This window comes from Chlorocebus sabaeus, chromosome 12, assembly GCF_047675955.1.
Source record: "Chlorocebus sabaeus isolate Y175 chromosome 12, mChlSab1.0.hap1, whole genome shotgun sequence".
NCBI classification, from domain to species: domain Eukaryota; kingdom Metazoa; phylum Chordata; class Mammalia; order Primates; family Cercopithecidae; genus Chlorocebus; species Chlorocebus sabaeus.
Genome location: NC_132915.1, coordinates 103,088,277 through 103,104,359, shown reverse-complemented (window position 1 = coordinate 103,104,359; position 16,083 = coordinate 103,088,277). Strand labels below are relative to the sequence as shown.

The following is a 16,083-nucleotide window of genomic DNA, read 5'->3' as shown; positions in this document are numbered from 1 at the left end:
TGTTTTCACACATTTACAACATATGTATCCACAAGCAATATATGGTGCTTTTTATGAGGTTCTGAAGTGCCATGGTTTGCCACGGTTACTACGGGACTGAATGAAGGAGGACGAACGCAGACATGAAAACTTAAAAGAAACTGTTTTAAAGAAGTGGTCGGGGGAAGAAGGCTCCCTGCTTCTAGTGAGCAAAAGCAGCAGCTCTGAGCTTCTCCAGCCCTTCGTATTTACGGGGTAGAAAGAGCAGGGAGGAGGAGGTAATGACTGCTCAGCTGCTTAATTGATCACAGGTTCACATGATTGCTAACAGGGTTCAGATGTACCTAATCACAAGAAAACTGCGCTTAGAACATGACTGCCCTCTGCATTCCTTCAGTTTGCCAACATTCTGCATTTATGAGAACAGTTTGCTGTTTACTCATATAGGCTCCAGGATACTGAGTTCATCACGACCCTCACTCTTTCAGCCTGCAACATTGAAGCTTTATATAAATGCACCGTCCTGTCTGTATCCTCCCATACTGTGCTCTTTTCACTCACTGTCAAGTGTCTGAGACCTATTCATGTGGATATATGCAACTGTGTGTCATGCATTTTTAACTGCCTTAAACTCACCATTGGGTGAATATACAGTTTATCTGTTCTCTTGTTGATGAGCATTGGGCTTTTTAAAATTTACGAGACTATTTATTCTTTTCTCCCCAGGCTTGGCTTGGACTCATCATCAATGGCTGAGCCCTCACTGTGCTTCCTGGGAGCTGGGCTCAGCTTCCCGCCTCCACAGGCAGTACAGGAGGGAACAGAGTCACCTGTCAGGATCATGTGGAAAGAGGCTAAGGGTGGATTTATCCCAGGTGTGTCCTAACCACTCTGGCCTTCTGCTTCCTTAGGAACAAATGCTTGGTGTCATTACGAGGGGGGTGTACAGGCCCCTGGCAGTCTTTGCTGAGCCCCACAGCCTGGACCAGGGCCTCCGGAAAGGCACAGTGCCTGGCTGCGGCTCACAGGCGTGGCTTTAGAATGGCTCAGTTGGTGCTGCATGCTTTAGGTTGTTTTGGAACTCCCTGCTCCTCCAAGGATATTTAACACCATTGGAGACTTTTTAGCCTGTGGGTTCCATCTCTGCTGGTAACACAGAAGGACCAGGGCTTTGGCCCAGAAGCGAAAGGGCCACACTCATTTGCTCTTGGGTGGCAGTGAAGGGGTGGAATGGAGAGAGGTGACAAAAGCTGGGACAGAAGACTTCAGAAACAACCAGGGAGATCCTAGAAAGCCACTCCCATGAGCTTGGAGGGACAGATGATCCCAGGAAGCAGCAAACAGTGCTGCTTTTGCTTTCATGTAAATTTGGCTTAGAACAATTTAGAATTTTAAAAATTCCAATCTTGGATCTCGTTCCAAAACCTTCTGTTTGCTGGTGAACTAACTAATGATAAAGATAATGGGGGCCCCAGTGGCTCACACCTGTAATCCCAGCAGTTTGGGAGGCTGAGGCAGGCCAATCGCTTGAGCCTAGGAGTTCAAGACCAGCCTGGGCAACACAATAAGACTCCGTCTCTCCAGAAAAATACAAAAATTAGCTGGGCATGGTGGCACGTGCCTGTGGTTCTGTGGTTTCAGTTACTTGAGAGGCTGAGGTGGGAGGATCACCTGAGCTCGGGAGGTCAAGGCTGCGATGAGCCGTGATTGGGTCACTGCACTCCAGCCTGGGCAAGGGAGTGAGACCCAGTCTCAAAACAACAACAAGACAATGGGTGTCAGGGGAGTGAGCTTTCTGAATTTCTGCATCTCTCTGAGCCTCAGCTTCCTCGTCTGTAGAATGGGAGAGGATCTGCCTAACAGGCAAGTATGTGACGGGCCTGGCATGGTCAGTCAATGGTTGTTACCTCCTTATGAGACATGTCTCACCAGACTATAGCAGGCTATGGTGGTGCAAATTCCACCCACTGCCGTCGAGTTGGTAGCTTTCTCAGTGCGTAAAGGAGATCAGGATCAGAACCAGAATGATGGGGAAAAAGAAGTAGAGATAGAAGTCCCTACAAAGGGTCTCACTCCCCTGGGCCCAGCATTCTAGCGAGTTTCCTGTGTGGCCTCAACCCTCACCTAGGGTCCACTCTGAGAGCTGGGCCCACCTCATTGCAGTCTTCTCAGGTCATGAGCAGGTTCCAAGACAAGCAGGACACGCACCAGCTTCCATCCTGGAGAGAAGTTCATTATACACGTGGGGTGGGTGGTGCAGCAGCAGGAGCAGAGGAGAGGAGTAATGCTGGTGAAGTGACCTCACTGCGTGCCCTAAATACACAGGCACCACATGATTGGAGAGGGAGCATCTGCAAAGATGGAGCCCCGCAGTGTCTGCGTTAGAAAAGCATTCTAAGGCTGAGGCGGGCAGATCACCTGAGGTCAGGAGTTCAAGACCAGCCTGACCAACATGGCAAAACCCCGTGTCTACTAAAAATACAAAAATTAGCTGGACATGGTGGTGGGTGCCTGTAATTCCAACAAGGAAGGAAGGAAGGAAGGAAGGGAGGGAGGGAGGGAAGGAGGGAGGCAGGCATTCTAGATAAGGAGAAACGCGGTGGAGAAACACCTCATCTCTACGCAGCGTCCTGTTGCAGCTAGAGGCCCAAGACAAGTTCCATGGCTAGTCCCCAGTGTGAGGCAGCTACAGATTTAATGCAAGCCACGGGGACCTGACTCCATGCCACAGCTTGGAGTGGCCACCTCCTCTGTGATGAACCACTGCAAAAGCTTTCTCCTTCTGTTGCCCAAAGGAAAGCCAGACTACAGGCCCCTGGACACCAGGAAGGGGTGCTGATTTCTTTATTTATTAGACTCAAGTGCTTTAGTACAGAATGGTACAGAGATGATATATGTTTGTGCTTCAATACTTTCAAACACTGAGATTCTGATAATTTTAGGATAAACAAGTTTCAAGACAGACTAGCTTTTTTAAAATATCCTTTTGATAAATTATTTTCATATAAATAACAGAGAAAGGGAAACCAACATCTTCGACAAACAAGGTCCTGAAGCATGAGCACTGTTTGGTCCGAGGGAGGGGACAGAACAAGCAGCGGGAGTACGACACCCGGAGCAGGCGCCTGCGGTTCTGTCCTAAGGATATCAAGTCGTATGAGTTGGGAGGGAGACGGGGAGCGATCTGACGACTAATCTCAGTGCAGGGGGAGAGTTCAAAGCCTTGAGAAGAGAACACCACAATGCAGCGAGCAGAGAGGGCAGGGGGCAGGCTCTGAAAGGGAGGTGGAGGCGGCGCCAAGCTCGTGTACAGCACTTTGCGAGGACATCACTAGACGAGTAATACACACATGGCTTGCGGGAGGTCAAGGGCGGCGAGGGGGCTGGGCAGGGGACATTTTTGTGACTTCCACTGTTATATTTCACGACAACAGCAGCAGGACAAATGGTGTGCTCACCACTGGAGAATGAGAGCTGCTGAGTCTTGAGGATGGCGAGACAGCCTTTCCTGCATTTGCTGCTTTAGTTTCTGCTTTAGAGCTAAGTTTTATACAGAGAATAAAATGACCATCTTCTCTTACAAACACGATGACGTATGACCCCACACGACACAAAATAAGGTATTATGAAGTATCTGAAACTGAGGATCATCTGACTGAAGATGCTTGCCGAGAGGGTACAGGGTCTGTGTGAATCCAATGGGCCAAGAACCTTCTCCACAGCCATAGCCCTCTGTTCAGGCACCTCCAGAACCCATCTGTTCTGGTTCATTCCTGACCCTTGAACGAAGGCTGACTAGGGAAAATGAGCTGTTGGGGTGATGACTGGGGACAGAAGGGCCTGGGCCACAGGCTCCGGACTGTTTTTCCAAAGAGATGGAGGCTCCCAGCGGGAGTTTGCTTCTCACCTGTCGGGGCACTGTGACTTAGACTGGAGGACTTCCCTCAGGATCCCAGCACTGTGGACACAGGCCGGGGAGGAGGCAGTTACGGGCTGTGGAGGAAGACGCTGGCCTGGCTTCGTGCAGACACCCCAGCCTCCACCCACAGCCACACCACTGGGGGCCTGAGACACTGGGAAAGGCAAAGAGGTCTGTTCCACCTCGGACCTCCTGAGATGTCCCGATTGTCACCTCCCAGGTTATTTGGATGAGAGCAGGCCCTGAGGGGTAGAGACTGGAATGAAGATAACAGATTAGTCCTCAGTGTGAAATACTCCAAGAACACAGACATCTCTATGATTCTCAACGAGGACAGGAACAACCCCAAACAAGGTTTTAAAAACACCCAAATTTCTACCGTTCCATACCCAAGCAATGTGCACATGTCACCCAGGGTTATGTACAAGGTCACAAATCTTAAATAACGGGGAGGAGGCGTCCATTCATCCTAACAGTCCAGAAACTTCTCCTGTGGCACACCAACTGCACACGAACTTCTCCTTTCAGGATACATATGTAAGATACTCTTTTAAAAAAAACACAATGCATTATTTTCTTTTGTTTCAAACAAGAAGAGGGCATCACTGAACACGAGAACGCAGCGGCAACAGTGCCGGCCAGGGCGTGCAGGGCTGGGGAGGCAACGGACGCACAGAACTGAGGCGGGCGGTGGTGGGAAGCTGTGGACCGCTGTGGGATGGGGCGTGTTTGGAGGGGCGACTTATTTTTTTAACTGCTTATTTCTTCATCTGTTTTATTCAGTTTCTTCAGCGTGTCCAGCAGTTTCTGTGGGGTGAGGATGTGCGTGGATCCTGGAGGAGGCAGAGAAGACAGTGAGCTTGCCAGTTCTGGTTTCTAACACTTTTCCTTTCCTGCGCTTCTCGACTGCCAGATCTGCACCCACCCCCCTCCCCCACCCTCATCTGGGTCTAGTGGAAGCAGGAAGGGGAGCGGGGGCTGGGGTTGGGGTCCCGTTGCAATAGGCCTGGGAGATATTCGGGGGCTGTGGATAAACAAAACACATCCTCTGGCTCAGGCAGGGTCCCAGGCTGCACCAAGGAACGAGCCGCCTCGCCATCAGGGTGCAGAGCCATCTGCAGGTGATGGGCAGCTGCATTTCTAATTCACTCTTAAACTCCAAGTGAAGCCGGGGAGAGAAATTCCAAACATGGCAAGGGGGAAAGGTTGAAAATGGGGCCAGAGTTGGTAGGAGGACCATGTGTGGAAAGCATGGTGCCTGGGAGAGGATGCTGACACGCAAAGCCCCCTGGGAGAATCCACTGACCTCTGGGAGCCAGCCAGTTGGTACTGCCCTGGTGGGTGGGACCTCAGGTGTGAGAGGGAAAGGGCCAGGGGACCTGAGGCCTTACCTTGCAGAGACCGCGTATTGTAAGAGATTAGAAATGCTTGCAAAAATTTAAGCTAATGGAATTAGATATACTTCTACTGCAAAAATAAAAATAAAAATAAATGAAAGTCTTTTTCATAAGGAGAGAGAGATCTAGTAAGTGCAGTAAAAAAAGATGCATGGGTCGTGTGGTTTGGACATGGACTTAAACAGAACAGAGGTGACCGGGGTGGTGTGTGGGTGAGCATGAGGCCTGCACGCATGCAGCAGTGCGCTTCAAAGAAAGGTCCTGGTGGGAGAGAAGAACGGAACAAAAGAGACCCGTACTTGAAAATGTGCCTCCCTGGAGACGTGGCAAAGGAATGGGCCTTCATGGGAGCAGGGGAGCAGAAACCACTGGATGCCAGATTTCCACCTCAAGGGCAGGCAAAAGAAGGCTTTGGCTGGCTCATTGGGCATGACTCCAATACCAGGGTCCCTATGCATTTGACCACTGACAACTCGCTCAGCTGACCCAAGACTGCTGGAACTGCAGCCCTTCCTGGTCACTCCAGACTAGCAGAAACTTGGAAAGCCCTCTCTGTTCTTCCAACATCCCTTTCTCTGCAGTTCAGGTCCCAGCTGCCCACTCCTGGCTGAGCAAGGAACTTGTCCTCAGATGGACGCCCTGTGCGTGCGGCGTGTAGGGGCCCTGTGCTGGAAAGCTGACTCATTATTCTGCAGACCCGAGGCTCCTTCAGCAAATGTGATGCAGGTTTCAGGAGTGTGTCCCCGGGCTTCTTTATAGCACTCCTTTCCCCTGAAGTCCACTCATTTCTGTGACCTTACCACTCCTCCTGCTTGTCCTAAAAGAGGCCAAAGGCTGATGTACAAATGAGGAGAAAGGACGCACATTACAAGGCTTGCCCCAGACTCTGAAGAGTGAACCACTGCCAGGATGGGGGGCCTCCAAATCGCAACTCCATGTAGCCCACGTGTCCAAATGCTGAAAGACAGCCTGTCCTGCAGAGTGTGGGGATTTGCTTGGGAGCTTCCTCGTTAAAGGCAACAGCAAGGAGCGCATGTGCCAGAGAAAACGTCCCCGAGGCCCTCCTTAGCCATCCAAATGACTCCAGGAAATAATAGAGGAGACTCATCTTAGAGGATGCATCTGAAGGAGTTCCTCTGATCAGATGCTGATTCCAAAGTCCTCCCTGTCTCTGCTGATATGTCAATCTAGGATTTGGCGGAGGCCAGACAGAGGTTAGGGAATTCATGCCCTAGAAGTCTCTGATATTATCTAATCACTGACCATTCATTGCTCCCAGTCTTGACTGAAGAACAATTCTAGGACTGAGTACTGGAGACAATCAGTGAAGCCTCGGCAACAGGCACGGGCCTAGGACTTCAGCTGTGTAGTTTCCTTAAGGGAACCAGACTAGCTGGTGTAAATGCTGACCATCAGAAAGCCAGTTCTTCGCACTCAATCGTCTGTGTTGTTTTAATAAATTGGTCAAGCTTCTCACCACTACAAACATTGCAAATTAAGCTGAGTGAGTCCATAATCCACATTTTGCACACGTTCTCATTTTGAATCCACAGATGACTGACCATATTGGTTTTCCAGAATAGAGCAGCAAGTGGGCTCTATTGCTCTGAGGGTCCTATTTAGTCCCTATAACTGGATGATTATGAAATGTAAACAGTGGTCTCTAAAAACTAAGTTGACGCCCATCCACATGACTGTGTACATGTTTTCAAAGCTGTGGGCCAGACACAGCAAGCTCTGATGGGACAAAATCCTTCTTTCTATGCGGACAGAATCTGAAAACCGAAAGTGTTCTTGCAGGCTAGCTGGTCCAATCATTCTTGAGTTTGGCTGAAGCAGACCTACTGACTCAGAATACGCAGGGTGGCGCCAGAAAACGTGTACGTTTAAGAGCAGCCCTGGTGAGTATGACCATCAGCCAGGTTTGGAAAACTGGGATCCGGCCCTCCCCTCTCATCCTACACATGGGACATATGAAGGCCAGAGCAGTCAGGTGCTTGCTCAGGGTGGGTGGCATAGACAGGAGAAGCAGTGTCTCCAGGCTCTTGATTCTTGGGACCCTGTGGTCCCTGGGAGGGGAGGGGAGGGGATGGGCAGGTGGATGCTTAAATAGCAGCCAGGCAATAGCAGCCAGGCAATAGGTGGGCCTGAATTCAGATTCAAATCTGAGTCCCAAAGAAAAATGAAACGTACCTGATCCCAATGTGGAATGAAGCAAAATAATCAATATAAAAACCCTCAAACTTTCTCCCAAATGGCCCCCATGTACTACAAAGATCTGATCCAGTCTTCAGCTCTCTCTCATTTGCTTCTGACAATCTCTTGGGTACTCCCCAGTGAAGAGTACTTTTATCATAAACCAACCAGAGCAGAGAGGTGAAAATCTAATCAAAAGATTTCATTTCTTAGACAACGTGCAGGGATTGGTGAGGATTTAGCAAGAGTTGTTGGTTAACCCTGACCTCAGGGGAGCCAGCCTCAGCTACAGGAGGGAGAGGAGCCGGGAAGAGAGGGTGTGGCCCCATCACCCATGCACAGTGTCTGCTAGGAACCCTCTCATTTGCTTCAGGAAAACTCATCCTCTCTTAAAAGATATGTTGGGCCAGGCGCAGTGGCTCATGCCTGTAATCCCAGCAACTGGCGGGCCAAGGCTGGAGGATAACTTGAGCTCAGGAGTTCAAGACCAGCCTGGGGCAACATGGTGACACCCAGCCTCTACCAAAAATACAAAAAAATTAGCCGGGCGTGGTGGCGCATGCCTGTGGTCCCAGCTACTAGGTAGGCTGAGGTGGAAGGATTGCTTGAATCCAGGAGGTCCAGGCTGCAGTGAGCTGAAATCATGCCACTGCACTCCAGCCTGGGTAACAGAGTGAAACCCTGACTCAAAAGAAAGAAAAAAGACACAAAAGATATGCTGTCACAATACTGGTCTTTAGGACATTCAGGTTTTCTGACGGTCTGCACTGTCCTGTACTTTGGTCACCTGGCCGATCACAACGGAAGAGGGCACGTCAGACCTTAATCTGCTTTCTGACCTCACTGGTATTAGGGTTCTGTGCCTTGCTTAACTGAATGCTCTAAAACCCAACACCACTCAGCAAATGATTTCAGAAGCCAGGGATATATGGAGTCTGTTTACTTTCTCTTTGTTTTGATGGCAGCTGAGACCTCCTGTGCTGATCAAATATAACGCAAAGGAAAATACTCTGCAAAGGAGAAGCTTGTTCTGAAGCAGGGAAGCCCAGCAGGGAAGCCCATCCTAGCAGGAGCTTTTGCAGTTTGAGCCTGTGCTTCTTTCAGATGCTGCAAGTGGTCTGGTATTGCTGCAGACTCGACTGAACATTTGTCTTTCTAGAAGTCTTAAAATACATATTGCAGCAAATCCATCCACCTACCTGCAGTCTGCACACAGAACCAGATGTCTCTGATTTACAACCTATCAAGGTGCTTCTAAGGAATGATTTTTTTTTTTTTTTTTTTAAAGAATGGCTTTTATTCACCCCGTACTGGCCTTGCTTTATAGGGAGGGCCAGCCCAGGCAGGATGGGAGCTATAGCCCAGGGCTATAACCAGGTCCACTTTCTGCTTTCCCAGCTACTTTCAGTTCCTTAGCACACTGCTGCCCTGACGTTCATGTCAAGGAAGGGAGAGAGGAGGAGATAAGCAGCGTAGCCTCCTGTTCCTACCTTTAGGAGGAAGCATCATTTTCCTAACATACACAAGCAGCTGCTGATGCCACCTAGCCAAGGTTCTGATGGGCCATTCCCCTGAGGCTCACCAGAGAGTGAGAGAGTGGGCAGGACTGCAGTTTGAGGCACAAATCGTAATCACTGAATGTACAGAGTGTCAGAGGTCCTGCATGCCTGGGGGCACTGCGATCCAGCTTCCCTGTGCTCCTATGCTATGGCCGAGAGAGCGAGGGTATCTTCCTACAGCCATACAGGTACCCATGGAGGAGCTGGGGTGGAGGCCAGTCCTCCTGGCTCTGAGTCCAGGTCTCTCTCCACTGCTCACAGGGGACTCAAGCTCTGTGACTCACTGGGCCACATCTTGGCTCAGGAGAAGGGGCTTTTCAAGGGTCCATTGTCAATAATATACACAAAGTCAGGTACACAAAATATGGCCTCATGACAGAATGTATAACAAGCTAAGGAGTCACCGATGTGATGATGGAAGCCTGCCATTTAAACACATAGGAGGTTCCCATCATATCTGAAGGATGGAAAGAGAGAGGAGGGAATGAGGACAATTTTGAAGATCAAAATTTGGATAGTCGGCTGTGCGCGGTGACTTATGCCTATAATCCCAGCACTTTGGGAGGCTGAGGCAGGCGGATCACCTGAGGTTGGGAATTCAAGACCAGCCTGACCAACATGGAGAAACCCCGTCTCTACTAAAAATACAAAAAAAAAATTAGCCGGGCGTGGTGGCACACGCCTGTAATCCCAGCTACTCAGGAGGCTAAGGCAGGAGAATCGGTTGAAACCAGAAGGCGGAGGTTGTGGTGAGCCGAGATCGCGCCATTGCATTCCAGCCTGGGCAACGAGAGCGAAACTCCATCTCAAAATAATAATAATAATAATAATAATAATAATAATAATAATAATAATAAAAAATAAAATAAAATTTGGATAGTCTACTAAGCAGACAACAGGTTCTGGGTAACAAACTTGGTGGGAGACAGAAGACACTCTCTAAAACCACACAGAGCATTAATAATAGGTTTATGCTGGGCACAGTGGTATGGGCCTATGGTCCCAGCTACTCGGGAGGTGGAGACAGGAGGATCTCTTGAGGCCAGGAGTTTGAGGCTGCAGTGTGTTGTGATCACACCTGTGAAGAGCCACTGCACTCCAGCATGGGCAACACAGCAAGACCCCATCTTAAAAAAAAAAAAAAAAAAAAAGGAATACATTTCTACTGAAAGGCTCTCGGACCTTACCAAGGGACTTCAGTGGGAGAGAGAGGGGTATGACTACTCAACTCTTGAAAGGATCCACAGAATTAAAAGTAATTACTAAAAGAGCAAATGACTGTTAAGTGCTGTTTCCTACAGAGGAACATGAAACAAAAGCTCTTCCCACTAAAGATTGGAGCTCCCCAAGGAGATGGCGGCTTGTGACCCAGTTACTCCTTATCACTTATTCCTTGAGAAGTGACTGTCCCAGGAAAAAGGTATTCACACCATCTGCCCAGCTGCCACTGACCTGGGGTCTATTCTGTGTTCCCTGCCAAGCTTCCCTCATGACCAGCCATCTCCACCACCGCCTGCCTTCCTGGACAAGGTGTTACCCAAATGTCCACTGGCCTCGCTCTCAGACCCCCACACCCAGCAAAATCAGGACACTGTAAATTCCTTGTGGGGGCCACAAGTTCATCCCAGACCAGCAGGCTTGGGCACTGTGCCTCAGGCATCCCCCAGAATTCCAGCTCCCTCTCTGACAATGTTCACAGCAGTCATCATTTTTGGTTTCCACCCAGCGGCCTGCAGGCGTCTGACTGAGCAGTGTGGAACCCAAGGCATGAGTGAGCCAGCAGGTCGGAGCCCGGAGGGTTCATGGCAGGGCTGTGAGGGCAGCACTGGACACATTTTCAATCGGTGTTGAGAACTGCAAGCATTTTCTTGTTGAAACAAAATTAAATAAATAATAAACTAAAAAGGAAGAAATAAAGAAAAAGAGTGACGGAATAATCAAAGAAAGCCCTTCAGAGTGGAAGAGTTTCTTTTCTGTAATAAGCTGCTTTTACTTTGTTTCTTTGGCTCTCACTCCATTGTTGGAGCCTGATCCTCAAAAGATACCCTAGAGGACTCCCTGAAGTCGGGGTGTCTCAGGTCCATGAGAAATTTGGTGGGAGTAAGAATGTGAGTAGAACCTGTGGGAGAACAGAGGCCAGCTGACTGCTTGAACAAAGGTACGTCACAGGAACATGCCAACTTAGGCCTACATTTTATGCAGTCAATGAGGTATGAGAAAGCAAGACACATGCGTGCATGCATACACACACACACAAGCGCACACACACAAGCGTGCACATACACACATGGCAGCAAGGCGGCTGGCATGCACAAAGCAGGGGAGGCAACACAGCGGACGTCAGCTGTCTGTGCGAGGCCCCTCCATGAATCTTCATGGGCAACTTCATACCCCCAGGTTCCCACCTCCCAGTATATGGAACCTCAAGTCAGGTCTAAAGATGAAGGGGAAGATTTACACCCAAAGCCTGGCTGTGACAGCTTCTGTCCAGAAAAGCTGTGTTTGAGCTCCAGAATTACTCCCTACATTCATGCAACACATATGCAAGCAGGGAGCAGAGGGCTTTCTCACCGGGGCTACACAATGGGAGGGAAAAACAGTTATGTGGAGAGCTGGTGACCTGACATGGGAAGCTGGAGGGCTGCGGCGGGGAGGTACAGTCTCCCCACTGGATTGTGCTCTCAGAGAGGGGCTGACAGCCCCAGATCCATCTTGAAAAACCCAGGAACAGCTATGTGGACTGGTCTATGGAGTCTGCTCACTTGGATACCTTGCGGGGGTGCTGTGACTGGTTCACCCCAAATTGGAGGTATAAAACCGCCACTTGTTATTGAGATAATGACTGTGCCTGGGATTAAGACCAGTGGTGGGCACCTATGGCAGAAGGTCAGTGATGCCTCCCAGCCGGGGCAGCTCCAGGCCTCTCCCTGTAGCAGTTCATGTGTAAGTGGCCTGAGAAGCCATCCTTGGTCCTGGAGAGTATAATTCCCCACTGGGTACAGAGCACACCCCTTTACAAATGGAGGCCAAGAGCCTTGGCCTCTTCTTGCTCAGCGTGAGCCTGTTTCCACTGAGAACAGAGCCCAGCCAGGGTAGTGAACATGACAGCTTCTTGCCAGTGTTGAGAGGGCCCCCCAGGCTGGTGGGTTCCCTCCATTTTGTTAAGGGCAAAACAGGACAAAAAGGGAGGCATCTAGAGAAAGCAAGACTTTTCTTAGCTCATTCATCTTCTTCCAGCCCTAAACATCATAGAAGCCCCCAAAGGCAAGAAAAAGGAGAAAAAGCTCCTGCTGTGTTAAGTCAGCTCCTACGAGTCGCTTCCTCTCTTTTGGAAAACGAACAGGAAATACGAGAAAGGGCATGGCAGAGCTAGAAAGTGGTTGGAGGTGGCTGGGGTAGCCCTGAGCAGAGTCCAACGGTCAGGCCGTAGTTTCAGGCCAGCACCTGCTCACAGCTGTCCGTCCATCTCCACCTGACAAGTGAAGAGGGCAGCGATTGACTGCCATTCACTGCCCATTTCTGCCTGGGCATAAGGCCAATGCCAGGAAACTGACAGACCTCATCTTGGGCTTAGTTCCATGCTGTGAGTATTACTGATCCCATTTTGTTGAGTAAGGAAATGGTTGGAGAGCTCGAGCCACTTGCTCAAGGTCCTCCACTTGCAGTTTGCAGAGCAGGAATCTGAGCCTGAGTCTGCCAGACCCTGCGATCAGGCACTTCCTACCTCATGAGGCTGCCTTCCACTGAGAGACGCAGCAGCGCAGACCAAGGAGGGAACCCTTGGCCCCTAGCTTCTGCTGTCCACAGAGACTAAGTTTTGTGGGTTAAGGGAGTCTATGACAGAACGCGACACCAAAGCGTGGAATGGAGTTGAGGTGCGATGCGGCGGCGCCTTCCGCTGGAAGCATGGCCACTCACCTATCAGCACCTCCCACTTTCCGTTGGCCTGGGTCACTTCATAGGCGCAGCGCATCTCATTCAGGCTCACGCCCCCAAGGATGAAAATGATGAGGCGGGGGCCACTGCGGTACTCGCCTGGGGCCTTGTTCTTATGCCAGTGCCCATAGCGGGCGCTGAGAGAGAGAGACAGCGAGCGAGAGAGAGAGAGAGAGAGGGAGAGAGGGAGAGAAGTGAGAGAGAGAGAGAGAGAGAGAGAGAGCGTATGTCAGTCAGTTTATCTGCACTCACGGCATCTAGTGCTTCATACCCCAGTGGTTTGTTTACATATTAGGTCTGTACATTTGTGCCCCAAATAGAAGTAGATGCTTAGTGAGTGTTGGCTGATTCACTGCAATGCAATTTTCAAGTGGTCTGGTTCCCAGGAGAAGAGTCACTATGAACGCCTGTGCTGCTGTGACCTTGTCACTCTTAGAAACATGCAGGCGACAGACAGGATCAGTTCAGCTCTGACGTTTTGCTGGGTCAAGTTCAGTAGCATCCCCCTGCTACAGGCTCATGCAGACGTCTACCCTAAGTTGTGCATGCCTCTGAGCTTGCCTGGGACACTCTGCTGTCAGTGCGCAGTGATGACAGTCTAAGATCTGCCTTCAGGCTGGCACACAGATCCCCTGAAAACATGTACTGAGTGAGTGCCTCTTGGAGGCCAGGGCCTCCCCAGTACCACATCCCAAGGAGACACAGGCCTTGACCAAAAGGTTGTCGTTGAATGGGGAGGTAGGGAGAAGGAAGTGAGCCCAAATCCTGGTCTGATGAAGAGCTCTGTGCTATAGGGCCAAGCACAGGGAAGCCCTGGAACCCTGTCCAGGCACCACTGGGGAGGCTTCTCCATCCCTGAGCTGCCTTCTGGAAATCACGGCGAAGCCAGGCAAGAAGAGTACTTCAGTGGTGGGGCTGCTCCCAGAGGGGCCTCTCTCTGTCCCTGGGTTTCCTTCAATAGCCTTTACCTTTGACTGAGAAATAGGAACAAATGGGTTGTTCCCAGGTTAAGAAAATGAGAAAAATGAGATGAAAGGAGCAAGTCCTTTCTGGCCACTGCAATGCATCACCTTTCTTCCTGACTCATGACAGCCTTACAGTCACTTTCCAAACCAGGAAGAAGCCTGGGCACCGTTTGGGCCAACAGAGAATCTCACGGTCGCTTTCGTTCCTTGTGCAATCATTTCACATCCCATTCTTATCACCCAGTCTGACTGCGGCGCTACTGGGGATTTTGTATTTTATGCCATGTTTGGCAATTTTCGTTTTGCCTCTGCTGCCATGAGAAGGGCTGCACAATGACACAGAGGCCGCCACAGGCCTCTGGCCCAGCTGAGGCCAAAAGTGAACACAGAGAGAGGAGACGCAAGAGAGAAGACAGGTGGGGAAAGCAGGAGGGAGGGACAGAGACGTGCACATCCTGGGGTGCCAGGGTTGCCCTCTCGAACTGATAACTCTACCATCCCCAGTGCGTGCTCAGCCCTCACTGTTCTCAGGAGCCACTGTGTGGAGAGACCACATGTGTTACCCACTCGTCAGCTGGGGGACATGTGGGCTGCTCCACGCTTGGACTGCAGGAGTAAAGCTGTGAACGCTGATGCGCTGCAATTTTAAACAAGGTGGTGAGGCAAGATTAGAGAAGGTAACACTTGATTAAAGACCAAAGCAGATAAGCGGCAAGCCATGCAGACATATCTTTTGTTTGTCTGTTTGAGACGGAGTCTTGTTCTGTCACCCAGACTGGAGTGCAGTGATGCAATCTTGGCTCACTGCAACCTCTGCCTCCCGGGTTTAAGCAATTCTCCTACCTCAGCCTCCTGACTAGCTGGGACTACAGGCGTGAGTCACCACGCCCAGCTAATTTTTGTATTTTTAGTAGAGATGGGGCTTCACCATGTTAGCCAGGCTGGTCTCAAATACCTGACATCAAGTGATTCAACCACCTTGGCCTCCCAAAGTTCTGGGATTACAGGTGTGAGCTACCATGCCCAACCCATGCAGATATATCTGGGGACAGATAATTTCAGGCAGAGGGAAAAGCAAGTGCAGTGGTCCTGAGGCAGACGTGGGCCTGACTGTTCGAGAAGTGCGAGGAAGCTGGCACGGCTGATGCGGAGTAAGGGAGGGAGGTGTGAGGGATGAATCAGAGAGGAACAGGATGCTGGAGGGGGAAGGGCCGTGGGGCCACTGTGCGGACCTGGCCCATGCTGCAGCTGTGGGGAGCAGCAGCGAGAGGGTTCTGGCAGATCACACAGCCACACAGTGGGACTGCTGCAGAGCTGACATCCAACCAGAGCTGGCCCCGCTCTGTCCTTGCTCAGGGATTTTCACCTACCTGACGGCAGTCGTACTGAAGGAGGCAGAGGATCGGGTAGAGATATAAGGGTAGTGCTTGGTGTCAAGTTTGTCCTCAATAGTGTCCTAGAAGGAAAAGAGACAGATATTAGCTTGCCATCTGTCTGAAAAGTGCTGACGGGAACCAAGGCCAGATGATCTGGAGAACATGTCACTTGGCAAAGCCATGGCCAGGTTTGCAGCAACCAGAGCTCCCTTCCCTGCGGCCAGAGGTGCCTAGCACAGGGCTCAGTTAGAGCAGATGCTTTGTAACTGTCTGGACACTGAGATAGCCTGCTTTTTGAGAGAAGTTTTTTCTTGCTTCTCTTCCAGTTTATTCACTTTCATAATCTATGTGAGGTTTTATAAATGATGCATTCTGTCCAATAAATTCCTGATACTTGCCATCAGCCTTGTAGAAACCAGGCACAAGCAGTCTCTCCTGCACAAAGGAGTCTTACCCACTCCGTTTTTCAAGTGTCTAATTATCTGGTGGGTGGACTCTCACCATCTACCTCCTGCTACCTAGAAATCCACACTCTTCCTTACAGCTCCCACATGAAGCCTACACATGTCTCTTTAGGGGATTGGAGAGGAGGGGGAGCAAAAGGGAGCAGAGAACAAAGGAGGGAATGAGACAGAGGGGTTGGCTAGCCCAACAAGCAAAGAGATATAATTGGTTTCTAGATGTTTCATGTTCACCCATCCTTTTAGTTTGTGGATTTTAAAAATGGGAGCTGACTCACTCTATATATTTAAAATA

At 50.2% G+C, this 16,083-nt stretch overlaps 1 protein-coding gene across 3 annotated transcripts in view; it reads right to left on the bottom strand.

The window, feature by feature from the left end:
* Window positions 1–2,806: 2,806 nt before the first annotated feature.
* The window catches only part of STXBP1 (syntaxin binding protein 1), an 82,043-nt gene continuing 68,766 nt past the window's right edge, over window positions 2,807–16,083 (bottom strand). The window contains exons 17-20 of one of the 3 annotated variants that reach the window (XM_008006156.3): window positions 15,322–15,407; window positions 12,969–13,123; window positions 11,044–11,169; window positions 2,807–4,731 (exon numbers count right to left, since the gene is read on the bottom strand). In XM_008006156.3, coding sequence (XP_008004347.1) covers window positions 11,060–11,169; window positions 12,969–13,123; window positions 15,322–15,407 — 351 coding nt within the window. In that variant the 3' untranslated portion in view covers window positions 2,807–4,731; window positions 11,044–11,059. The remainder of the gene's footprint in view (window positions 4,732–11,043; window positions 11,170–12,968; window positions 13,124–15,321; window positions 15,408–16,083) is intronic. The other 2 variants (XM_008006157.3, XM_008006158.3) reach the window with 2 other exon arrangements.